This window comes from Anticarsia gemmatalis, chromosome 25 (genome assembly GCF_050436995.1).
Source record: "Anticarsia gemmatalis isolate Benzon Research Colony breed Stoneville strain chromosome 25, ilAntGemm2 primary, whole genome shotgun sequence".
NCBI lineage: Eukaryota > Metazoa > Arthropoda > Insecta > Lepidoptera > Erebidae > Anticarsia > Anticarsia gemmatalis.
Genome location: NC_134769.1, coordinates 2,063,427 through 2,090,226, shown reverse-complemented (window position 1 = coordinate 2,090,226; position 26,800 = coordinate 2,063,427). Strand labels below are relative to the sequence as shown.

Here is a 26,800-nt window from a genome sequence, read left to right as displayed (position 1 = left end):
AAAAGGAAGACGTATGACGGAAATATCGATCAAATACTTTTATATTATTTAGCAAATAAAATGAACGTGCAGCGAAATCAGGTTGTCCAAGTAGATTTTACATTTGACATAGAGGTACTCCAAAGGATTAAATATGACTTGGTGTCTTACCTGGATGGAAGCGTTCAGGGTGCGGATGTCATTGTCATTGATCTTGCCTGGCAGCGTCACCTCACTGCAGCTGCCTACAGAGATCTGGTTCCTCTTACGACCCTCGCCGGTAACCTGAAAAGAATAAAAGAAAAATAAGTATGCTGAATTAAGACTTTATTTAATTTACATCCCTTAGGCAATTTTTTAAATGTGATGTTTTGCCTAAACTTGTACATGGTTAACTAGGTAGGTATTGTGTGTCCTAGAGTGTCCTGAGTTTCCTAGAAACTTAGCTACATATTTTATTCAATAAGTACTCAAAATTGATTCTTCAACACTTGCCCATAACGAAACTATTTCTATTATAATAGCTAGCTATATAAAAAGCCGTGTGTCATAATTGAAATAATTAAGTAAACAAACCTTGGCCATGAAGGGTGAACCCTTAATGTGCTTGTCTCCAAACCTGACGGAGATCTTGTACTCTCCCGGAGCGGTGGGCAGGTACGATACAGCCACTGTACCGTCTTTGTTGTCATGGCATGTGATCTGGAAGGAACATACAGAAATAAGTTTAACTTTGCAATGATCAGCTTCTTATACGTGGTCTAACAGTGAGTGTGTGTATAAGTCGCCATTATTTTAAATCGTATATTTTAATCTCAGTGGCTAGTAGTCTTTTTATTACTAACTTTAATGAAGACAAGTTTTTTTCTAGGTATCATTGCTAAATATCCTAGTTAAATTTTCTTTACAACAGACCAAAACTATGAAAAATCATTGAGATTTAGGTACTACAATCATAGTCTTAATAATGCCTTCGAAAAACCCTACGAAACTAGCAAATTCTTCAAAAATAAGAGCAAATAGAAATTGTTTTGTGAAAGACCTACCTCAGCCTTGCTAGGTCCTTCTACGGCCATGGAGAGTCCACCAGAGCCAGCACCCTTGGTGCTGATGGTGAACTGGCTGGGTTCACCTGATACTCCATTGAGGAGACCAGGACCGTATGCCGTCACGTACCCTGAGGAGATGGAGTCCACGTGGAACTTGTAGGGGGAACCTGGAAGCAGAGAGTAAATGGTAAAAATTCTTATGCAATATTGACATACATTATTAAGTTAGTTATTAGTGAAATCTTTCGTTAAAACGTGTTAAAATGTGTTCAAGAAACGAATAGGACGTTACGAACTTATGTCAACCAATAAAATATTATACCAAATCCACGAAAATATTGTGTTTTGTTGTATCATTATGAAGGCCAGACCAGACCTACTTAAACAGGTTAAAAGAACGACTGTCAGAGGCTTCTTAAATCTCTGTACAATTTGATAAAGAAATAGTTCAGAGTAGCTTTAACTACAGAAAGTCGTATGTATTCTTATATTGATACCCGATACCCGAAATTAAAATTAAAAAATAATGGGGTATGGAAAATAGATGCAGGCCGATTCTCAGACCTACTGAATATGCTCATAAAATTTCGAGTTTGTTTCAAGCCGTTGCGTAGGAGTACAGTAACTAACATTGTGACTTAGAAATTTTACATATAAGATTCACATAAGCCCTTTTACACAAAACTGAAACCTACCTTGTACATGTTCTCCATTGTACTTGACGTAGAGTTCGTGAACACCTTCCTCTCTTGGCTCATACTTGATGCTGACTGTTCCGTCCCTGTTGTCTTCGATGACTGGGGTGTCTAGGTGACCGCTCGGCATTTTTACTTCAGCTGGAAGAAAGAAAACATTTGTATGAGTAAAAGTGCTTAATTATAAGAACTATCGATTTAGTTTGGGTGTTGATTAGAGAAATCTCTTTGGCTTCAAGAATCACAAATGAGTACACGGTTTATTAGGTTTTGTTTCAGTGTGCTCGTAAGGTACTCAAATATCGAGCTTTTTTGTGTAGAGAAAAGATTTTATTACAAGTTCATACATACTACATATAATGCGAAAAGACTTTTACCCGACCTAATATTTCTGAAAATTTTCAGGCAACATTTTTAAGATGGAATATAGGATAAGGCGACTTAACTTATCATTTCAAACTTTGCTTTAAATCCTGTCAATAAAACGATAGATTTCGTCGACATTTCTACTTAGTATTATATTGTATTGGCTTTATTTATCTACTAATTGCAGTAAAATCAAAGATTTTCTAGAAAATTATATAAGAAGAAAAGTTGTTTCTTAATAATCTTAAAGAACCAGCTGTTTTTTCTGTCATCAACCAACATTATTAGTTAATAAATGCGTGCCGCCGATCTCTTGACGACTGCTCAAATTAACTAAAAATACAGAACTAATTTACCGACACATTTTAAATAACTCTTAATAAATGGACCCCAGTATATTCTGCAGATTATATACATTATATTATGTCACTGATATTTCAACGTACAGTCAGAAGCAATAATATGTACACACTAAATTTTTCAAAAGAATTTTTTTCAACAATCTTTTAGTAACTACTATATAATAATTTCAAAGTAATTTTACAATCATCATGACAATATATTATTATCGTTTGATGACTAGGAGTAATAATTACATCAATATCAATATATCTAAAAAAAATCCTTAGCTTAATGACTGACCGATGGACAGCGCACAGCCGAGCATAATAAGTTGCAATTTGGTATAAACATTTCTTAAGAAGTGTAGAGGAGCTCTGAAAGAGGAATTCTGCAAATTTCACTCCGAAGGAGTTGAAATTTCACGCGGGCAAAGCCAGCAGACAGTTAGTTACCTTTAAATACTAATATTTTGATACAAAAAGTTAGATTAAAAATGTATAATATACAGTTGATATATATTTCTTGTCGTGACTGTCATTAGAGTAGCTTAAAAATCCATCACCATGGAATCAACCGTGTTGACGCATTGGCCGGATATTTGGAAATATCATAAGGTAAACAAGGGTCTTAAATCAGACCTCGTGGCAAGGTCACCGCGACATCTGATGGGTACCAAGAGCAACTATTAACGATGTTTATGAATAATTTGTCACTTTTTAATTTCACGTTGGAGATTTGAAGGTGAAAAGTGGTGTATTAATAGATTTAATGCTTTGAATTTTTTTTGAAGTTGGTAATATTGAGATGGATTGAAATTAGAGTTGGATTCTGTCAAGAAGACTAGAAATATAATACTCTTAAATTTTTTGAGTAGGATTTTGTGACTGTGGGATAATAATGCATATCGAAGTAGATCAAATCGGGTTTTTCATTTCAAAGCATTAATTTTGACAGAGGCAAGCATCCTTTCTCTCCTGACACTGCTTTGGTTTATTCGTGTAGCACAGATTTTTATCACAAGAAGACATAATTTCAAAGATAATACCAGCAAAAATCTGGCTAAAACTTTGTGTAACAACACTGGAAACCATACAAACCTTTTCTAGTATCAATATGGTAGACTGTGACGAAATTCAAAGGAGTATATGTGTATCCAAAACCGCTTTTATTGAAGCCGATCTTGTGAGCTTCTGCGAAGACTATTGGCACTTCTTCTTTATCTATTTCTGAGACAGAGAAATACTTCTGTGTTCCGTCTATATATAACCTGGACAATTCTTGCCAGACAACCTCTTTATCGTTGCAACCAACGAGTGAATTCCAAAGTTCACTGACGAACGCCATTTATAAGTCGGTGGAAATGAGTCGGTGCTTCTATTAAAGGAAATTTAAGTCGGTGTGTTAGTGTCAAATGTGTGACATAGTGTTCCTGTGTTTGTTTGTTGGTTTGTGTGTGTGCTTGTGTGTTTGGTGCGAGCTTGCTTTTTGCGTTTTATTTGTTCTGTTATTTATATTCACTTATTTTCAGTTACATGTAGTTTTTTCTTATTTTTATAAACTTTTTGTTGACCCGTTTAGTCAATCTTTTAGTTCACTGCTCGACATGTAATTTTATTGGTTAAAAATAATGTTTTAAACCTCTTTCTGTTCTTTGCAACAAAAATAGATTTAAATTGTGTATGGAGAAATGATGAAATACAGCTAGAATTTCATCAATTCTCCAATATCTCTTATTCTATCTATCTATTCAGCCAAATTTTGCCCTCTGTTAAGTATAGGCTTAACCCTTAATACGCCATTTTACTACGATCCTGCGCTTGTCTCATTCATTCCAGTCCTACACATTTCACGATGTCTTTCGAAACCAATTATACAAATAATACTCATTTATACATTATAGCTGTTCTCCAGAAAGATTAAAATATCGCAAAATATTTCACTGTAATAATAATATATGCATGAGTCAAATTAAACCCCACTCTGATTCCTCACAAACGTAGGCAGGAATATTTCAAACACGGTGACATAAAAATTCCTAACATCAAAACATTGGTCAAAAAGACTGTATAAAAAACTTTTGAATAAGTATACATTTAAAATTTTAAATAGTATACTTGAAATATAAAGAAGAAAAGTTATTGCAATTGTCTCTTCAGAAATATGTGTCATATTTTTCAATTTCATAACTGTTATGACGGCTCGTAGTATAACAACTATGATTATTACTATCATGTGACTGCCTACGTCATTCCAATACCTATTTTTAAACCTAGATTTTTATCATGCCCTAACAAAATTTAAGACTCTCATTCATCACTAAACCCGGTTTTTTATGTCTGCCTAACCTATTTTCTCGTGTCGCAAACTTATTTTAATACATAATAATTTATTTCCGGACTTTAAAAACTCTTTGATGTCGCAAAAACTGGCGTTCGCTCCACCTCATTTGCAGAATGTCCAATTTATCATCACACTTGACAGACATGTAATATGACATTATTTAAGAAAATTTTATCGACTTGTCGCACTAAACTTCAATTTGTTAATGCTGATCGCCGATCAACAGATATTTGATCGCGAAAAAAATCCACAAACGCACTGTTTATTTTATAATTTTAACATCGTAACGTCATAAAAATAGTTGGCAACCCCTGACGCGTTTAAAAAAAAAATCATCGGCGTTTTGCGTCATCGCGAAATGTTTATGACCTCTGGCCGTTGACAATTTCATCGTCGGTCAGGTGTCGTCAACCGTTTAGCTCGATAATTTTTTTATAAATGGCTAATAAAATTATTTATTTAATAGTCGGGACATGATTTTCAAATATAAGGGCCGTTATTAATAGGTTCCGAATATAAATGTTAACACATAATTTTTAATGGTATTGTGTCATATTTAAATGTTATTATGGGAGAATTTAATAAATAACTGAATCAGGAATAGAAGTCCTTGTGAAATAAAGTGTGGATTAGTTCTATGAGGAAATACGACCCGGAATCTAGTCAACGAAAATGTAGCGTTTTATGAAATTGTACAAACGTATGGCTCTGAAGATAAACGTAGGCCACTTTTCATCGACGCGCTAAGGGAAGCCGCGGGCGGTAGTTTAAAATAAATGTACCTTCGTATTCAAAACCAGGAAGTCACCAGCAATTTATTTAAATTCAAATTTGTCAAGTCTCATATAAATAAGGTTTAAAATAGAATATTTAACGTAGAAATTTATGTGATTCCATCATTTTAACTCGTCAGTATCAATGAGGCCTGTTTTCCCTTCGCTGACTTTTACGATTTGCGTGAAAAGAAACGTCGTAGATCTTTTAATGCTTACGCATTGAGGACATATTAAAATTAAAAAATACGTCGCATTTTTATGATGCTGATGACGAAGATGGCTGGAATATAGACTTTTGTGTGATGAAGTAAACTTTTTAAAGGTTTCTTATTAAGGGACACACCCTTACACACCTAATTTTGATAAGATTTTCATTTTCGTTATAATGATGATAGCAATATTTAATATAGACAATTCTCCTCCATTTTCAGGCGGATTAATGATAGTCGACTTCAAGTAACCTACAGGACTATTCTGAATACTATACTTAATAAATTTTCTTTAAACGGCCATAGAAATCATAGCGTCAATTCTAGCCATCAATACCTGTCAAATGTTCTGAGACACATTTTATTGTAGTTTATACCTCTATTGAATAGATAAACTACCGCTAAATGTACCTCAGAAACCGATGGTAAGAGATATAACTATAGCTAGCTTGATATCTGGTCATACTTATTTAATTTAAAAACTATTGTCTAAATAACATAGTTTGCCTATCCCTGCTTTACTACAATCATACTCTAATAAGTCTAATAAGTCTCTAAGCAACGTGACCACGACTCAGTTAAAATAATAATAAACATATTTCTAAAAATACTTAAAATAAATAACATTTGACGTATAACAGATATCTGCATTACCAATAATTATGTTCCACGTTTTAATGTTTTTCTGATAAACAAAACTGTTTTAAATACACATTGATCAGGCAGACGTCCAATAAATTAACTATTAATAATATCGAGGTGTACGCCAAATGTTGTTGACCACTGGATTTAGTTATATTGATTTTGGTTAAAAATATTTTGTTTACTATAAAATGCATTAAATTAAGACACACTTCCGAAATACAGATGTAGTGCAAAAGCTTCAAGGAATATTATGCCTTATAAACATATTTTACTTCATTCACATACTTAAATTCCACTGTACCATACACAGTTCTTTGCTAGTGGTACCTACTACACGCTTGACAAAAAAAATACCAATTCGAACTGGTGTTTTTTAACTCCCTACACTAGTAGCTTAAAGCACAATTAAAGCATTTGATATAAAAATACCAAATACAAATACATTAGATTGTATTGCTATGAAAAAACTACATGCGAAGGGTTTCCACGCGGACGAAGTCGTAGGCGGCCTCTAGTCTTTTATATATATAATTCTTCTGTAAGTGTGTCACTGAACTTCTCTTAAACGACTGGACCGATTTTGATGAAATTTTTTGTGTGTGTTCAAGGGGATCTGAGAATGGTTTAGATTCACAATTTTGTCCGATGGACAATGTTTTTTTAATTAATTTTTAATTTATTAGCCAGGACAACGTCTGTCGGGTCCGCTAGTATTTTATAATGAAGTACATTGTTGAATTTTGCCCCGTGAATTAGGCCAGCCGACTCCTTAAAAAGAAAAACAATATCAAAAATAAGCTTAACTCTTGAATGTCAAAGAAAACAAGACATTCAGGAATGCACACCACTTTGTATGACTCAGAGAGCAATAAACGTAATACATACATATTATGTGTGTATGTAAAAAATACACTTTAGTTCACTCGCTGAAAGATACGAGTCTTATTGGGAATGTTTAAACTGAAGACTTGTCTGTGTGTTTGTTTGTATTTGTGACGGCAGGAAAAGTTGGAGAAAATATATTGAATCACCTTGTTTATATGATGTTACTTAAAGATTTTTCGCAAAATTCAGAAGTTTAAACATTTAATTAGATAAATAAATTAGGTTTAAATATACCCTACCTGGTTTGGGAGGAGACCCTTGCCCAGCATTGGGACAGTAACAGGTTAGAAAAAAGGGAATGATAGATAGCTCGCACTTCCCATGCCTTGCCCGTTAGTTTAAGTAGGAAAAAATATTTTTAAATTATTTACAGTAATAAAGTCTTATTTAAAGAACTGGTTTTCCATCGTTTGCTGACCTTATCTATACTAATATTATAAAGCTGAAGAGTTTGTTTCATTGTTTGTTTGTTTGAACGCGCTAATCACAGGAACTAGGTACTGGTCCGATTTGAAAAATACTTTCAGTGTTAGATAGACCATTTATCGAGGAAGGCTATGGCTATATAACATCACGCTACGGCCATTAGGAGCAGAGTAGCAACGAAAAATGTTACAAAAACGGGGAAGATTTTTTTCATCCTTTCTTATGTGACGCAAGCGAAGTTGCGCGGGTCAGCTAGTTTAGATATAATACTGAATTGCGATATTTTCGACAGCATTATCTATCAAATACAGCTACATAATTATGGGACATCTGTCAAAACATCAAAACTATCCTCGAATGAAATTATGACGTAGAAACTCATCCTTCATTTTATTTTTCGGAAAATGGCAGCGGAAATGTGCACATAAATATATTAAGTATATATGGTCTAGTAATGCGGAAAATCATTTACAATGATGTAAGCTCGCAGTCGCAATTAACGCTTGTTTATGAACAGTATATTTACACAACAACTTGCATAATAACCATAATTTTCCAGGATTACTGATGTTGGGAATGGTCCACGTTTGCTCTAGTACTTACTGACTTAAAAGCTAATACGAATCTTCTTACAAAATATGCGAAATTATCATATATTTAGGATGAAAAGTCCTGCTTGTACCGTTTTTCCACTTTCGTAAAAACACGACGACATAAAAATTTTAGGACTAATTATTATTATGGAAAAGTTTCATATACCATTTATGCAGTATGGTTGGACAGAGATCTTGAGAACAGTTATTATAAGTTCCTAACCCGCACTTGACCAGTATGGTAGATTTAACGCCTAACTTCTCCCTCGTTGGGGAGGAGACCCTTGCCCAGCAATGATGCTGACAATAACGGGCAAAAAAAAAAGATTTGGCGACGGTTAATCTTATTTATTCTGACGGATACTGAAGCAAACATAGAAACACGTCTGTAATCTACAAACCAAGAATTTTATTAAACATCAATAGCTTTATAAAATCACTTCCTACATTCCGACGCAAAATTTACACAAAAATATGACAATTTCAAATAATATATTTACCGCAAAACATCGGCCTCATACAAATTATCCCTTAATACTTAATCTATCAACATTCGTACATCGCAAACGTCACAGGAAATATCAGTATTTCATACAAATACATTTATATCATGTTCAAAAGAAACCATACAAAACATATCAAAGGCGTTACATTCTTAGCAAAAATATGAACACGTGAAATATATTTTATCTTTATTTATCACTACGACCTACTTAGTGGGACAAAAATACATTAAAAAAAGTGTTCAACGCAGGAAATTATTAATTATTGTTGTCAATGATGATTTTCTGTATGTATTTACTTTAAAAAATATATATTTGCCTGTCATGTAGTGTTAAAAAGTGTTGATTACCAAAATGACAGTGAGGTATTCTAAATTAAATGTGCTATGAATTTTAACGTATTTTAGATACGGTCTTTTAATATTTATTAAGATACGAATGTTCGATTAATGTAATTTTATATTGCTCTTGAAATACATTTACAATTTGTTCAAAGTGTTAACTGATCGATTTACAGTTCGTTTCCGTTTGTCATTTATTTTCGCGGCCTATATTTTGTCCAGTCATTTTAAATCGTTATATTTTTATGCAAAATTCTAGCACTTGAATATTAAATCAGAGTGATCGAGGTCTGGTATATTTCTTTAGTTTTAAATATAATATTGTGGACGTTATTTTCCTAATACCCGAAGGTTAGGACAAAAGTTAAAAATAATATAATATGACTATCACGGGCTGACATATTTTCTCCACGAAAGTTCTAATCCAACAAATACTATGGTAAAATAGTAAAAAAAGAAAAAAGTAATCAGGACCCAGATAGAGTCAATGTCGATTTAAAAATATTTTTGAAATTACAATTTTTTGTCGCTTATTGGTAAACTACAATGATACTTATTTCCCAGTATTTCCAGATTACCTTATATTTGTGTGCCAATAAACTTATAATTATTTAAAAAAAATTGTTATTACTGACCATGCGTTTCCAAGAAAAAAATAATAATACCATATAATATATTAAAATCAACCAAACAATCCATTAAAGTCCCGAACATTCTAACATTCAATAACTCTTAATAATTATTTCACATACTATAAGTATATGACGGTTTGCGACACATCTTCAGCGCTGACATTACAGCATTCTTGCAGCTGATTTATTACAATGTTTTCACTGCATTAGATAATATTTACGTCAAATGGAATATTTTGTACGAAAGTGAACTTGACCTAAGGTTCGTCATCATGTATTTTTGGTAGCAGAATGCACGGCGCGTTATGCAAATGTAAATTAGTAGCTTTAAGACCAATTTACCTATTAGAATAATATTTATTTACATTTTACGATACTGTATTAAAAGGCAGATATAGTTTTTATACTTAAATAATACAATTTTTTTACTTTTTATAACCCATTACTGCTCCACTGCTGGGCTAGGGTCTCCTCCCAAACTAGGGAGGGGTTAGGCTTGGGTCCCTCACGCTGGTTCAATTTATTCATTAATAATTAATTATATTATTATTTTAGTCTACATTCGAGGCGTAGTTTAAATACAAGACAAGACTAGGCTAGACATGACAAGACAAGAGCTTATTCTAGTTGTAGTTAGCCTAAATATAATTAATCTAAAGCGGTGAAATATCCTAGCGTAAAACACAATCGCAGTTCTTGAAACCTAAAAAAATATTAGCAAAATATGCCATTAATTTAAAATCGTTGACAAAAGCAATGATTACTATCCAACCCAACCGAAGAATGAAGAGAGAATGCAACTGTATATCATTGTAACAACACATTAAAATGTTCACATTTCTAACGATATAACGATAAACATCGTTGTTCTCAGATGCAACAATAACACAAACTAGTCTTTACCCGCTACTTTGATCGCATACCAATTTGCAATGACTTTCGATATGTCTATTATGAATAATAGGAACTTTGTCCAAGATTGAATTTGTACAATTCTTATTTAATCCGTTCACGATTTTTTTAAGTTATAATAACAAAGCAGAGAAAAGCTACCCTTTCGCTAGTTCAAACAGATTGAGTTGTATACTTTCTAAAACAAACATTCAGTAACTCGATTCTCTACTTCTATCGACTACCGACAACCGGCTAACTGTCGAGAAATTTTACACAAAAATCTATTCAGCGCCTCTACCGGGCTCCGTAAGAACTATTTTGGCAGTACATTTGAAATGTCAAACTTTCGATACTCGACAATACCGACTATAGAGAAGATATAGAGAGTACGCGAGAGAGGGAGTTTTCTTTTCATAATATAGACTATTTGTATCAACCATTTGTTATCTAAGAATGCAAAACATTTGTTTCTCAAACATATTTTTTGTATTTTTGTTTGTTATGAACGAGGCGAGTCGTTTGATTGAAGTTATTGCTCTTTTAATGTGCTGTACGAATTTATGATTCATCTTTGTACATTGTTTAAAAACGCAAGTGCATATTTATTTGATGACATTATTTTGTTGCATTTTTAAATGGGTCTTTATATTTATTTGATAACAAATATGTTAAGCTCTTTTTTGTTTCGGTACTTTTAGGACACGGAGACAGTTTGAAGAGTAACTGCTTTCGAGATATAACAACGTGAACATGAAATAAGGACACAGAATTCCTAAATGCACTTTGCTTTACTTTTAACAACTAGAAGCCGCCGGCGACTTCGTCCGCGTGGAAACCCTTCCCGTGTAAGTCCCGATCCCTCGAGAATTCCGGGATAAAAAATGCGTATGTGTTATTCTGGGTCTTCGGCTACCAACGAACCAAATTTAATCGTAATCAATTCAGAAGTATTTGCGTGAAAGAGTAATAAGCATACATACTCACAAACTTTCGCATTTATAATATCAGTAGGATTAGTAGGGTAGTAGGATAAAACGAAGAAAAAAATATAATATTATAGGCATATATAATTCTGCATCATGGCATTTTCTACAAATATCTTTATTTATTAAATTAAGATAAAAAGTTAGACGTGTTGCTTCGGTACTTTGAAAAGTAAACTACAAATTAAAACAATAGCATTTATCTCAAATACAAAACTGGAAACACAAAATTTTCACAAAAGATTTATCCAGCTTTCATCCAAAATCTTAAAATCCATACATCATTATATAAAATGGCTTGAACACGACATAACATAGTGAAACAATAAACATCCAATCTGTTTGTAAAACATTACAATGACAAAACATTTGTTATATGCCTACATCTATTCTCAAGGCGGATTGCTTGGATTTTTTCACGATAGTGACGTTTACACGTTAGGCGGGATTTCAGCGGGCTTATATCACGCATCTCAGTTGACAGCTGGTATACGTCAAATCTATGGTCACTATTCAGTACCTCGATTCTCTACCACTATCGACTCCCGACAACCGGCTAGCTATCGACATTTGACATTTAGAATGTACTGCCAAAATGTTTCCTACGACACCCGTCAGAGGCGCTGATCAGATTTTCATACAAAATTTCTCGATGACAGTTCGGTTGTCGGTAGTCGATAGTAGAAGAGAATTGAGGCACAGTACATTTCTGCTTTGACGTAACGTATTAATCAAAATCAAAATCAAATCATTTATTCATTTAGGTCAAGTGCTGACAATATAATCTAATCACTATAATCTAAGGGAGAAAACAATGGACAGCATAGTGGCTTTCAAATAGTTGTCAACCGAGATACGTTGTAGCCCCCCTGAGCGTATTATTGTGATTTCAATTCTTGTTTTTCCATAAGTTACATAGGTGTTTCAGGACATCAACTATCTGATACTCTTTGAGTAAGTATAATATGTCTCTTTCAAAATATTTAGAGCCTGGTTTAAATAACATTTTTGTGTCTGTTAAAAACCTTAAAACATGAAGAAAGAGATCACTTTTGCAACTACGTGCTCACCGATGAGTAAATCAAATATTATTTTTTTTAGCTTAAATGTCTATAGATTTAATAGCTACAAAGATCCAAAATATCAAACTTCATTACAATTTCATACTTCAGCTGCAAAGTTAAATAAGAAAAGTTTAGCAAAAGTAAATAATGTTTTTATAAAAATTTATACCATGAGTACAGACTGCTGTCACTGATTTTACTATTTAAGAGACTAGTTTAATCTAGTTTGTCTTCTTACACGTGTTTAATACGCTAAATGCGTAAACCCCCTTATTGTCAGTCGTAAATTGTTTTAAAACAACAGTAAAAATAAAAATGTTGAGTATATACGGCCGTTTCGCGGTAAACTATATTTGTTTCACGATATTTCTTGCCTACACTTAGTTTTTAATACCGAACTGAAATAGTCGGGATGTTGTTAGGAGTACTAGGTATTTATAAAACGGAAAAAATACTGAAATTACAGCTTCATTCAGTTTTGATTCTGTATTGCGAATCTTACTTCGTTTTGAGGCGGGCTAGCTAGTTGCGCTCAGCGATCGGTAAACGATCAGTGGGTTAAGCAACCGACATGGCCGCTTAGATGTAAAAAGTCAGTCCCGGCTATTGTCAATAATAAAGATAAAATTGTGGAGCCATGTCATAAGTCTTTGGGCAGCTTGACACTACTGCGACCACTAACCATACTATACTTGTAAATGAATGACTTCTAGGCGGTGAATACAGTGCTCTTTTAAAAACAAATGAAATGAAATGAAAAATGATGTTTAAGCCCAATGATATCATTTTACTCTAAAGTATAGACTCAGGACAATTTCCACAGTCAGGGAGTGAGCATTTGAGTTTTAAAACTACTTGAAAAACTTGTTGACGCAGAATATGTTAATGATTGTAACGAGTATTTTGTAGAAAATTTTACGATAGTTACTTCAATAGTCTGTGGAAGGAAATCACGGCTCTGCTAATTAAATCTAGGGTTACAATTTGTAGCCACCCAAATACAATCTAGTCCTTCTAGCCTTCCAAAAGCTTTGCAGTCCCGTTGTCCTTATTAACTAACACTAGGATAAATTCATCTAAAAGATGTTTTGTGCTACGTATATTTTTGATAAATATTTCTATAAATACTCCGTATACTGACCTACACAATATTGATAGCTATTTCATAATTCTGCGGCAAAATTAATGTTCGTGAGCGTTTGATCAAGCTGCCAATGAACCGATATTATAATGACTAGGCTATTTTGGATCTAAAACAATCATTTATTTTAAGATTTTTATGAGAGATGAAGTTTTATAAACACTAAGTATATAATGTGCTTTCGTTTGCATGTTGTACAACCTTAATAAACACATTCGTTGAAGTTTTGTAGTGTTTTAAAGACGAGCCTAACTTGCTAACCCCCAACTGCATTTAAAATTATAAATAAATAGTTCGATCTAATGTAGTTTGATTACGTATTTCCGTACTTTTCTTTAAAAGGAAAAAATACACTCTTTCTTAATATCGAACAGATTGACCCCACACTCGACCACAGTGAATTTAACATAAAAAAGACCTTTTACATATCACACGAAAACGTCATAAAATCATGCTTTTAAGATTTTTTATATGTTTATAACAACCATTTTTAAATCCCAACCAAATTAACCTCCGAACCGAAAGGTTAATCCCTAAACTACAAAGTAACTAACCTTTGAACACCCACAATTCGAATTATTCATCAGAAACTTAATAAATTATCTCTTAGCCCATTAAAATAATATGATCATTAAGTCTACACGACACGTTTATAATTACGCGTCACTTTCATATATATTAACGTCAGATATTAAACATGTCACGAACAGTCTGCTTGTGTTCAGAAACACTTGACGTACTCTACTAATAAATGTAAGTTTGTATGTATGTATATTTGCTATCAAACGCAAAAACTGCTGAATGATCTATGGTGAAAAATGCATACGAATAGTTCTTTATCTGCAATACTGCAATCAAGTTTAAAGTTAAAATCATTGTTGTAAAAAAAAAAAATCTACAAAATATAGTTGGCATTGTGCATTCTAATGAAAACCACATAAGATCAACGTTACTACTAAAATTATACAGATTAGTTCCTAATTATTGACACAAAAGTAATAAACTAACTAATTATTTCTGTAAATTTAAATTCAACAATATAAATGTAAAAGTGAATTCGAATGCTCCTTTTTTTGTCAAAAATGCTAATCTATTTAGGTATATAATTTGGTTGGATGACAAATCATATACCTCCGAAGAATATAGGCTACTTAATGTTGAATAAATCCAGAGTATAATCTAGTAAAATAGTTTTCAAAACTGCTCTCAGTAACATGACAAGAGCCTTTCCCATGTAGGCGTAAAAAATAACATTCGCAACAGTTGTCATAAATAATATTAGCCGGTTATTTATAATTATGTTTTAAAAACATTCGAGTCTCGAGGTCACTGTGGGGTTTCAATATGACATTTATTTGTGGCGACCTTTGCTTCTAGTACACGTGGATTGAATTTGAGTAGAAGCTTCTGGAAGAATGTGAGCAGTAACAGGAATTATCATGTATAAGCGATTTTTAATATACCGGAACGCATTTAGACGCAGAGAAATAGAGAAAGCTTTCACAGATCTTCAGGACAAACGTTTTTCAATGTTTTATTGATCCCTTAACGTCCCTACTGCTAGGTAAGAGTCTCGTCCCGAATAAGGAAGAGTTAAGGCCTGGAGTTCTTCAGGTCAAGTGCGGTTAGGGGACTTTGAATGCCTTTAAGAAATGTGTTAAAGTACTTTTTATATTTTTCTTTCCCGTAAGAGCCAGTAATAATCATTTCTAATACACACATAACTTCGAAAAGTCATTGTTGTGTTGGTCGGTTTTTATATAGATCAGTTATGTTATTTGAATTCCCCCTGTACAAGAAAATATACTTCGACACAAGAAATACAACAAATTTTCGGTTTATTCCACTTCAACACAAAAAAAGCAGCAAGATTTTCCCTTTACGTCGAAATTTCGATACAATTCAACATTTGAGATTATAAAACCCAAAGGTTTAGTAAACTAGCTGAATAGCGAGTGGTATTCGTGATCTAGGCCAGAGAAATAACACTGATGATAATGGTGAAGTATGGTGGTAAGCACATTAGTCTTGTCTTCTAGTCCCACTAACTACTGGAAAATAACTTTTCACACGCTTATTTCGTACACAGGATGTTAAACACATTAAAACTAAACAACTTTCGAAAAACCTTAATTTTTTTCTGCTAAAATTATTTACTTTAACGGCTTACGGCTTTAAAATTTGATTTAAAAACGGCTTGAAAATTTCACGTATTAATGGCTTTAAAATTCAAATGTTATTGAAATTTATAACTCAATATGAGATTTATATAATTTTTGAAATACGAATTTATATATTTGTTTTTTTTACAAAAAAAATGTTTTTTATTACTTTCGTAAAATATTTTTTTCAACATTTCTGTTTAAATATTTGTTCAATGGCTTATGGCAGCTATTATCTAATCAAATATTATGTTTCTATACTTCGGTATACAACAATACAAACTATTTCCTTAACACCATGATCTACATTTCGATTACATAAGAACATCAATAGCGACTCTTACAAAAGTTGTCGAAACCTCACTTGCATTCGTGACAGCTATTTAACGGTCTATACCATAGAGAATTACGTTTCACAGATCAAAAACGTCAACCGAGCATACAAATTGTTGACAATCAAACAAATTAATACTGACGATTGCTTCAAAATTAAAATATTACTGCCATGTTAATTTCGATTTCACAACCTATTCGAATGAAATACAGTAATTTTACTACCAGTACTTTTCATTTCAAACGCCCGTAAAAAGTACTTAAGAAGGCAAAAAATCGAATACCTACTCGTAAAAATAGTAGGAGGGCAAACAAGTAACGGTTTTGTGACTAATAGACTTCAAAATTCTGCAGAAAGGCAATAGCAAAGAGTTATACAACACTACTTCAACTTTTAGTATTTTACAACGCTGACTAGATTACCACTAGCTCTGAAAAAAGGGATAGCCTTACGAGAAGAACTAACGAGAAAGTCACGGCCACTCTTTTCAATAGCCAAACGATATTCAATGTGGTTGCTACAATAATTGATCATACGAGCAGCTGTAGATATTTAGCGATGTAGACTAAACGTGAAAAGTAAAAGGAATAAAGTGAAGCCCAAAAAATATAGAACATTTTCCTATTCTTCTTAACAAATTGAACAGCAAAATAAAACCATCCTGTATACAAATATTACATCTACAAATAGAGCACTTTAAGTAAAGCCTAAAAACTAGTCATTTCTATTTTTCTCTACAAATTAAACAGTAAAATAAAATCATCCTGTATACAAATATTACATCTGCCGTATAATATTTTGCGCAAGCGCACTCGCCCAGGGCGATTTTAATTCTGGAAACTGGAGCAAATTTCTAACATACATACATACACTTGAAACCATGTCTATAACACTCTACTTTTCAGACACGTTTTGCATTTAAACTAGATTTTCTAAGATTATCAATCAAACGGAAGATCGATATGGTATAATAATTGATGTATATTTTATGATTAATCACGATAAAAGTATTGCTAATAATTTATATTTTACAATTTTCTTTTTTTTTCTTATGAAGATTTAAGTTCATTGATTTTGCGCTGACTTTTAAGCTTGCTAAGGTAGAGAAGAAACAAACTCCACCAATCTATTGTTAGTATTCGTAATACTGTTATATTTAATTTCTGTTGAATTACGAACGATCGGTAACTTCACGAAGACGCTAATAAGCAAAATAATGGAGGGAGAGAAGGAAGTAAGATGCACACAAAACAGTCCCGCACTTTCTACATATAACTCGAAATATTAATCGATAACATGTAAAATTACTTGATTTTGACATAGCATCTGCAAGATTTGATAACTAAAAATATTACTGAAAACTTTAACTCAATCCACGTGTAACATCATATAATAAAATATACAAAAATAATTTATATAAAAAGCTCAACATAATGTTGCAATGGCGATATATTACCAGCGTCGGTTAGAAATAATCAGGGGCATAGATCGCGAGTATGTGTCAGCAGCAAGCCAAGAATGTCGTTTCAAAATTACACATCCGCTCGATACGTTATATATTATAATAAATAAGGTGGAACAACGTGTGACGTCACTGAATAAATCTGGCCGCAGGGAGGTGACGACTAATGTAGTGCTTGACGTAAACTAGAATATGTGGATAGTCGTAATTTTCTGGACGTAGACCTTTGGGTGTCTGGTAGGTCGGAATTCCGATGATTCTTTGAATAATAATGAACTTATGGTAATAAAGACAACAAGGAATATCAGGAACTAATAAAAACTTGATTAAGACAAAGATTAAATACAGCTCTAGTCAGCAGTCGAAGGAGTACTAATTGACGACGATGAAATCAACTGACTGGTTTTTAAGCAAGATGAAACAAACGAACTTAAATTACAGTATCTTGACCAGCGCGATTAAAAGCTTCTTTAAACTTAAGCACTGCTACTATCTACAAATTGCAGACTCCGAGATATAGAATGTTTAACAGAAGATAAGATTAGAAATAAACTAATATCAATCTCCGATTTCAAATCAGTAAATTAACTTTCTTGTCTTTAATTTAAACGTTGTAATTTCATAACTTAAGTATTTTCAATCATATATCTCCTCAAGTTTTGTGCTGTAAGTATTTTTACATAACACATAACATTTGACTTTGAAACTAGTTACTAAATCACCTGTTTTACCGGAAGGTGCTTTAGATATGGCCTTCCAAATACTATTTACAGCTGCGCTAGTATCTCTAATTGCTGAATCCGAGGTCAATTCAGTACGACATTAAATGCCTAAGGTACATTTCTAAACTAATTATATCAGATACATTATGAAAAGCGAAAATAGAATGACATTAATGCGAATAGCTGATTGAGAATAAAGTTACAGTAGAACTTAGAGAAGTTGCAGAAGACGATTGTACTGTACCTGATGATAAAAATTACAAAATGAAGTCTGATGATTCGATTAATGACCAAGAAACCATTAACTGTTTAGATATTTCTAATCTATTCTAAAAGGATTAATGCAAAAACCAGAGCAGTTGAGTAAATTCCTGATGATATGAATTCAGACAGAATTTTAAAGGACAGATATTTGAGCAAACTGCAAAAGAACCGAAGAGCAGTCGCAAAAACCGATAATTTGTTCCATAAGACTGGTATAAGATGTTGTGTCGAAAATCATAAAAAAACAAAAATTAAGAAGAAATAAAGGAATAATAATTAAAAGATCTCTCATCGAACTGTGGACAGGAAACCCGATGCGATAGATAAGATTAATATTACGAACCATCTTGATTTTAATCACGATAGGCACCATATAAATTGGCAGCCAGCCGCTTCTAGGTTATCTCAAGATAATATATCCAGAAAACTCACATTGACTTACAATCTCTCATAATTGAGTATAGCCTTACATTGAAACTGTCTGTTCGTATTACCTTGAAGGTTTTGACAAGGTTATAATATTCTGGAACTGTACATTCCGGCAGTGGTTATAACTTGGCAGACAGATATAAATTTAGGCTTGTGTCGTTGAAATAGTTGTAGAATTTAATGAAGATGATGATTAATTAAGAATTCTTGAGATAGAAGAAGTAATTAAAGTTATTGCAGTCTTTTAAGAATGTATACTTGATAGAGAATGAGAGGAATTGTTTGATAATGATCATAAAATTAATCAAAGCCAAGACTTTTGGAGTGATAAAATAGAAAGGCCGGAAGAGAAAGTTTTTGAAAAAGTTAAAAAAATTCAAGTTCAAGTTTAAACGAAACCTTTTTTAAATAAAATTAATTTTAATTAATTTTTATACTTGCAGATAACAATGGATTATTATGAACGTACCGAAACTGCAGAGCATAATTGCAGCCTTGCTCTCAAAGGACGAAGCGCGAAGATCCGAATTCTGAGACAAATTGAATCACGAAGCTACTAGGGTTACCTAACGCGAACTAAAAATATATCCACAGAAAATTTGGCTCAACTATCTAATATGAAAAAACATAATAAATTCTAAATTATGTACTATAAAATGACCACTACTGCTGGAAATAAATGTGGAACGGGTATAATGTGTAGTGCTCTGAGTTTTTTACTAACGCAACACTCTCGTTCAGTAGAGAATGCGTCTAGTGCGCCGCTTTTTTTTTCTAGGAATTTCGCTTTTTAGCTGTTTTCTGTGTTATAGTTTAGCTGCTTTTCGTGTATTACATTTGATTTTTTTGTATTGGATTGGAGCGAATTCGTGACGTATTATTTTTACATTATCATATTATTAATTGGAATTAATATTTCACTAATTACTAAAAATATTTGAAATTTTGTAACGTGTTACATTTTATTTTAGGGATTTTTTTCGAACTGGAATGACGTAGAATCTCAAATATTTCACTTTTGTGATGACGTAACACAAAAAATATAGGCATTTTTAACAAAATTTTCGTCTACAATATACGTTAATTCATATACATAAATCAAAAATAATTAATTCGTCAGCTCTATTCATTATCATCCATTCATCGTAGCACCGAGACGCGTAGCACTTTCGTAGCAAGCTCGCACCAACACTGCGCTCACAAATTGGAAAAATAAATAATTATTGCGAGAAATAATGATAATTATTAAGAACTGTGTTGTGTAGTGTAATAGAACTTTAAAATATCGTACTGGCGTCATTCTAACACCGACCGTTATGAATTACCAGCACTGAATTCACTTCACTTTACACTTTAAAAATTATGTTCTCCAGAATGTCCGCTCTGGGGAACGCGCGTCGAAAGACTAGGCCGTGGACGCTTTCACAGTAGAAAATTACGGATTTATATTAAACTTACTAATTATGTACAATATCCAAGATATTTTTGTGACGATAAATCGAATAATAATCATCGTGTTGTGACGTTATCTCGGGAGCTTTGTCCTTTTACTTTTTGTATTTAAAAGCCTAATTTTAGTGGACATTTTGCAACCCGTCTGGACATTTAGATATGTGCTGATGTATTTAAAATTCCAGAAGATGACGTATATTTCGTGGCGTCCATTTTATTATTTTAGAGGTGTTAGGTGATTGTCTTTTAGTCCAGTATTTTGAGGTGGAATGCGTACAATGTATATTATAGTAATTTATGATACCTATTTCTAAGAATATTTTATATTATTATATAAAAATAAGTATGGCTCATGGATTTTGGGGGTCTTCCTTGAGTTTTATGAGTTCGTAATGTCTGGAGAAGTGGTTGGGATTTTGTTTATATTGGATTTTCTCATACTTCTAACATAATGTTCTGCTGCGTATTTACCCGTACCATGCCATTCGTTTTATGAGCTTTTATTCAATTTGCATATTACGCAACTTTGAGTTAGAATTGTATCAGGGTTTCCTGAGAATTTTAGAAGGTAAATATTATGTATCAAGCAGATCTCATATTTAAGCGTTATTTTGTCTAGGTAAACTTTATGTCCATTGTTTGTATAATTGATAAAGAACTAGAAAAAAACACTTATTTTCGCTAAAAGGCTTCGTTATTATAAGTAAACCACGCGGCTCTAAACACATGCATAGTTTCATAACCCTAAGTGAGACGTATGAGAGTTGTTTTTTGAAAAACAAATCTATGATTCAACCGGGATTTTCAAATAGCTCCATGCAAAATTTCATCAATATTGATTCAGTGGTTGACCCGTGAAAGTATGTAAAAGCATGAAGATACATTGATATAACAAAACATGTGCGATTCTTACTCGAAAAGAACATCTAGCGCTACATTTTAACTCTTGTAATTCATAGTGAATTTACATCCCAAGTAAATTTAACCCGAGATCTGAGAATTTCAACAAACTAAAGACATTTCTATGTGGGTTCTAGTTTTAGTGCTATTTTAATACAGATTTTATGTTTTGCTTCAACCATAGAACTTCCTGTTAGCGTAAATTTTATTTTTAATTGTAACACTCAAATGTGAATTCTTTAGCTCTTCAATTTTAATGTGTTAGGTTAATTGTTAAAATAATAGTATGGAATTTTGTGGTTCTACTGGTGGTTAGTATACCATATGGTTTTAAACTATTTATTAAAAGACTACTTACTTACTACTAGTCAAATAAATAATTTCCAGATATTTTAGGGATCGTTTAATCGTCTTTTGGAGGTACTCTTCTTAGGTATTTAAGCGTCAGGTTTTAACGAAAAAAGGACTAAGTTTAAAGATGTTTGATCAAGTTACCTAACTTTAGTCTTGTGATAATTAGAAAATGTCTAATTATAAATTACAAAAATACAATCAACATATTATAAATTTTATATCAATAGAAATTGAGAGCTTTAAGCATTTAAAATTGAAGATCACTAGTAATCGTACTACGCAAATAAAGGTGCGGATTCAAGTTTCTTTAACTAGTCTAAAAGTCAGACTCAAAGACACTTATGCAGTTCAATATTATAACTGTCAACGTTTGTATGGATGATTTTATTACTCTATCATGGAAATGTATAAAAGGAATTTAATGCAATTTCATCTGCATTAGCTTAAGAGACTTTGACCCGAGAAACCTTTCTACACGAACAAAGTCGGGGCACGAAGCTTATCTTACAAGACAAAGCTCGTTGGCAAGACTTTGTTGTATTTACATTTCAAACAAATATGTTGATCATATTTCATATCGATGGATGAAATCGCTTCAATATTTATTTGTTATCAAAACATTTTATCGCTTACAGAGGTGAATGAAATGAATCATATTTTTAAAGAAAAACATAAAGTCTTTGACCTTTGATGAAAGGGTTAAGAAGTTCGCTTAAATGAGGTTATTTTTTTAAGGTTTGTTTGGAAAATATATTTTTGTAAATATTTGCCATAAACAATATTTAAAATTGACAGGAATCAATTAGTTTTTAAATTGTATGATCGTTGTGATTAATTTTCTTTAATTGTTTTTGTTTTATCTGGCTATATTTTTTTTATTAAAAATAAGGTACTATAAAATATAAAAAATGTGTAACAAGAATATAGGCAGGCCTTAATTAACACAAGGCACATTTTACAACCTCATTTTGCTAGAAAATGTAGAAAAGTACAGTCACTAAATTGATGTAAAATTTTGTTTGAGTTCAGTAACTTTTCGAAAGAGTCCGAAGTTTAAACCATGAATAAAAAAAAACACAAAATATTTTATACAAAAAAATATTTATTAATTAACTTATTTGTTCACAAATACCTTGAAAAGAAGCAATAAATACAAATTTATAAGTTAACTTCATTAATTAATTCGTAGTACCTAATTTATTCGTTTGAAAACATAAAAATCTTTTTATTATTGCTTGTTAAAACTCACCTACGTTATAAAACCACGTTTTATAATCCCACTAAATCCGAACCCACGTATTAACCAGTGATTCATATTAAAAACAATTTCACCAACACATTCCACTACCTTAATTTATTTTCACCTTATCTCTACGCCAAAAGTCAATTATTTCATTAAATAAAACATCAATGTGACACTTTATTTTTGAACTTTATACATTAATAAGAGGATGCTTGCCAAATCTTTATTATTTTGAACAGTTTATTATTACCGTAATCTAAGCTTCGCCATTTTGTTATCATAATTTTTTATTGCATGTTACTGGGTGGTGAAGGAATTTCGCATTCAACCTCGATGTGAGAGTGAAATTGTTGAGTCAATCAATTGGCATTTTAACTATATTTATCTCAATTTGCCATTAATAAAAAAACACCTTTAAATAAGTTACCAATGTAAAAACAAGACAATTCGTTTCGATTAAAAGACCAAGAGCAGAAAACACTAAGCGGAAAAATAAATAAATTACTGAAACTATCGATAAAAAGTATATTCACAAAATAATCAAGTTAATATAAGTTCCAAAAAACACGAATTCTTTGCAAAATACATAATATGTATATAACAAAATCCACAAAAATCTTGCATGTTGAGTCTTTTTCAGTTAAGTCCTAATTTCCGAGCAACAAAAACTTTCACTCAAAATCTTTATTTCCGTCTTGTAAAACGAACAAAAAATACATTATAATAATGACTGTAATATTTTTTAATGTACTGGAATGCATACGTTTCAACAACATTAATATAAAAACAAATGCGAACATAATGGCTTATTCCTTAAGAAGCTCTTTCATATATTTTTACAGCGGGCGCCAATATTTCCAAAGAGATGGTCCATATGTTGCCCGTTCAGTTTTAACTCGTAAATATAACAATGACACAAGGACAGTGGGTCGAGGACCCTGCAGTTATTTTTTGCTGGAAATGTATGTGAAAATGCTGTGAGTGCTTCTTGCAGATATAAGACTGTTCAACAATGCTTACGACTTTATAGCCATCGCTTATAATTTTCTATAAAAAGTATAAACGAAAGAATGAATAAGTAAACTAAGTAATTTTTTGTCAGTTTTGACATTTTGATGCCATTGGCTAGAGAATCGAAAGACGACATTGAAATATATCTCTCTTGAAAAGTTAGTAAAAATTACTTACGTGATAATTTACACTTTCCACTTACGATTACATTTTCCAATTATGTCAAACGTACAAGACTCAAAGTTAGTCCCATATAATAGGGAGCGGGTCTTTTGCCACATCAACGAGCTCCGGGTTACTATTAGGAAAAATCCTAACGTAAATAAGAAAATACCAATAGCACTTCACCTCACACGAAAATCAAACCGAAACTTCATGATCACACTACTGCCCAAACTACAAAGGTAGTCAATAAACCACTCCTTATTGAAATCTAAGCCACATTTGCAAGGGTAAACGACCTTTAAACTGCAATACAGCTGAAAAAATACATTCACAAGCTCTCCAGTAATGCATCGCATTAATGCATTTCTACCGAAATATATTCCAATTATTAATTGGTGTTTACGAAACGTTTCGTATTTGGGACAAGTCCAGAAGGAGAAAACTCCTTGACATGTTCCAAACTGCGGTCGATTCATTAAATATGATTGAATTGAGCTGATGAGAGTCTGTTGTAGAAATATTACAGATCATTTGTAATGCAACAAAGTGTTTAATTGAACACTTTGGTAAGGTATATAATGAGACGAACTTTTACTATTTATAATGTTTATAACATTTTTCATTGGTTTTATATATGAATAAGATAGAGTATTTTACAATTGCAGGCAGTCGTCGCAAACACAAAACCGTTGAATATAAAAATTTGTGATACTATTCTAGGCTAGCTAGCTAGGCAATTTACTTAGGTAAATTTAACTCATTAATATCCCACTGCTAGTCAAGAATCCCCTCCCGGAAAGACTGAGGGGTTAGACCTTGAGTCCACCGCACTGGCCTACAATTAATGAAAGAGAAAACTCTATCAAATTACACTATAATTATCTGCCTAAGCCTAAGCCAACTCCAACATAGTTTGGAAGAAAGGCTTCTTCCAAACTATGTTGGAGTTGGCTTACACTCTTAACGGTTGCAGCTGAATACCATTATTTTACATAGAACGTCTACCTATCGGACCTCCAAAACCCAATTACTTGGGTTATAACACGATACCCTTCGGTAAGACTGGTTGTCAGTCTTTCAATGTTCAAACTACCGTTAACGGCCGCCGAAGATCTTTAAAAATGACAGCCGGGACTCACAATAAAGTGCCTTCCAAAACACGGAGGAACTCGGAATGTAAAAGATGGTCACCCATCTACAAAACAACCTCGGCAAGCGTAGCTTAACCTCAGAAATCGATCCGCTCGGCTGTCAAATTGCACTAATTACTATAAAATACGTAGTGTTGATGTAAAACGGTATCGTATCATCGATGCAGGTGTAAATATGTCAGCGGCTCGTAACTAAGCCAGGTAGAAAATGTGTAGTGAATAATATTCGAGCACTACTGGTCAAGGTGATCAGCTGATTTTGAAGACTTTAAAACGTTTAGTTGGATTTGGAAATACAGATAGTTAGCTCTTTCAAACAATATAACACGTAACTTGCGAGAACTGTTTATGTAAAATTAACAAGTCCATTCTAGGGTATACAAAAAAACTGTTTCTATTAGATGAAGTGATTTTTAGTGCAAACTCGTCACGAAAACGGGTTAATAATTTCGAGTGTTTGAAATAGTTTTGGAGGTTTTCCTTTTGTCCATACCAGAGAACCTGTTATTTTCTTTCATTCCTTTCGTATATTTGCTGATTTATATAGGGTTTTATGGGCTTAGGGCTTTATTATTTAAAATGCTCGTAGACAAATTCCTATTTTTAAGTTTGACGCACTCTGTTGCACATTGTGTTGATACACAGTATCTAAGTCTTGAACACTGTGTTTCAATGGGCCAGAAATACATTTCATTTCCTTAAGACAAATTAAAAAACTTAAAAAAAATATTAGCGTTATGGGATGGCATAGCACCTAACCCTATTTTTCATCTTTATTGGTGGGTACATAGTTACTTCAATATTAACCAACATCAAAAATCAGACCCAAATACTAAAAATGTAAGCCAAAACTTAATGAACACATAGGAATATTCCTCTTACTAAAATCTTATACCGAAAACACAGAAACAATAGCACACACAACAATCATTAAGCTTCACAAAGAGCTCTTAACATTCTTACTCCATTTTACACGCACTACAAAGTGACCATAAAATGTCACATTTGTTATTCTTCAAAGAGTCACTGAGTGTTCTGTTATGGTTACCCATCCGATTTATGACCTACTAACGTGTTCTTCGTTGATGAACCAAGGTCTACGTTTTAAGATAATATTATGCAATTTATGTTTACTATTGTAGTCATTAATATACGATGGAGGGGCTGACAGGATTGGTAGTCCTGTTAGCCCCTCCAGCTAGTCTTGAAAGCTTGAGCTAAGAGTCGGTCCACGACACTAGTGTAAAGTGTACAACAAAATTATTTTTTAAATGTAAGATTGCCTAAA

The 26,800-nt window shown here is 32.5% G+C and overlaps 1 protein-coding gene across 10 annotated transcripts in view; it reads right to left on the bottom strand.

The window, feature by feature from the left end:
- Nucleotides 1-26,800, bottom strand: part of cher (filamin A protein cher) — a 121,858-nt gene that overhangs the window by 17,840 nt on the left and 77,218 nt on the right. For 6 of the 10 annotated variants that reach the window (XM_076130826.1, XM_076130828.1, XM_076130827.1 and 3 more), the window contains 4 exons: nucleotides 1,724-1,864; nucleotides 1,026-1,195; nucleotides 556-681; nucleotides 151-264 (listed from right to left, as the gene is read on the bottom strand). In XM_076130826.1, the coding sequence (XP_075986941.1) occupies nucleotides 151-264; nucleotides 556-681; nucleotides 1,026-1,195; nucleotides 1,724-1,864 (551 nt within the window). Of the gene's footprint in view, nucleotides 1-150; nucleotides 265-555; nucleotides 682-1,025; nucleotides 1,196-1,723; nucleotides 1,865-3,528; nucleotides 3,806-19,705; nucleotides 19,821-20,527; nucleotides 20,631-26,800 lie in introns of those variants that run through there. The other 4 variants (XM_076130820.1, XM_076130819.1, XM_076130822.1 and 1 more) reach the window with 4 other exon arrangements.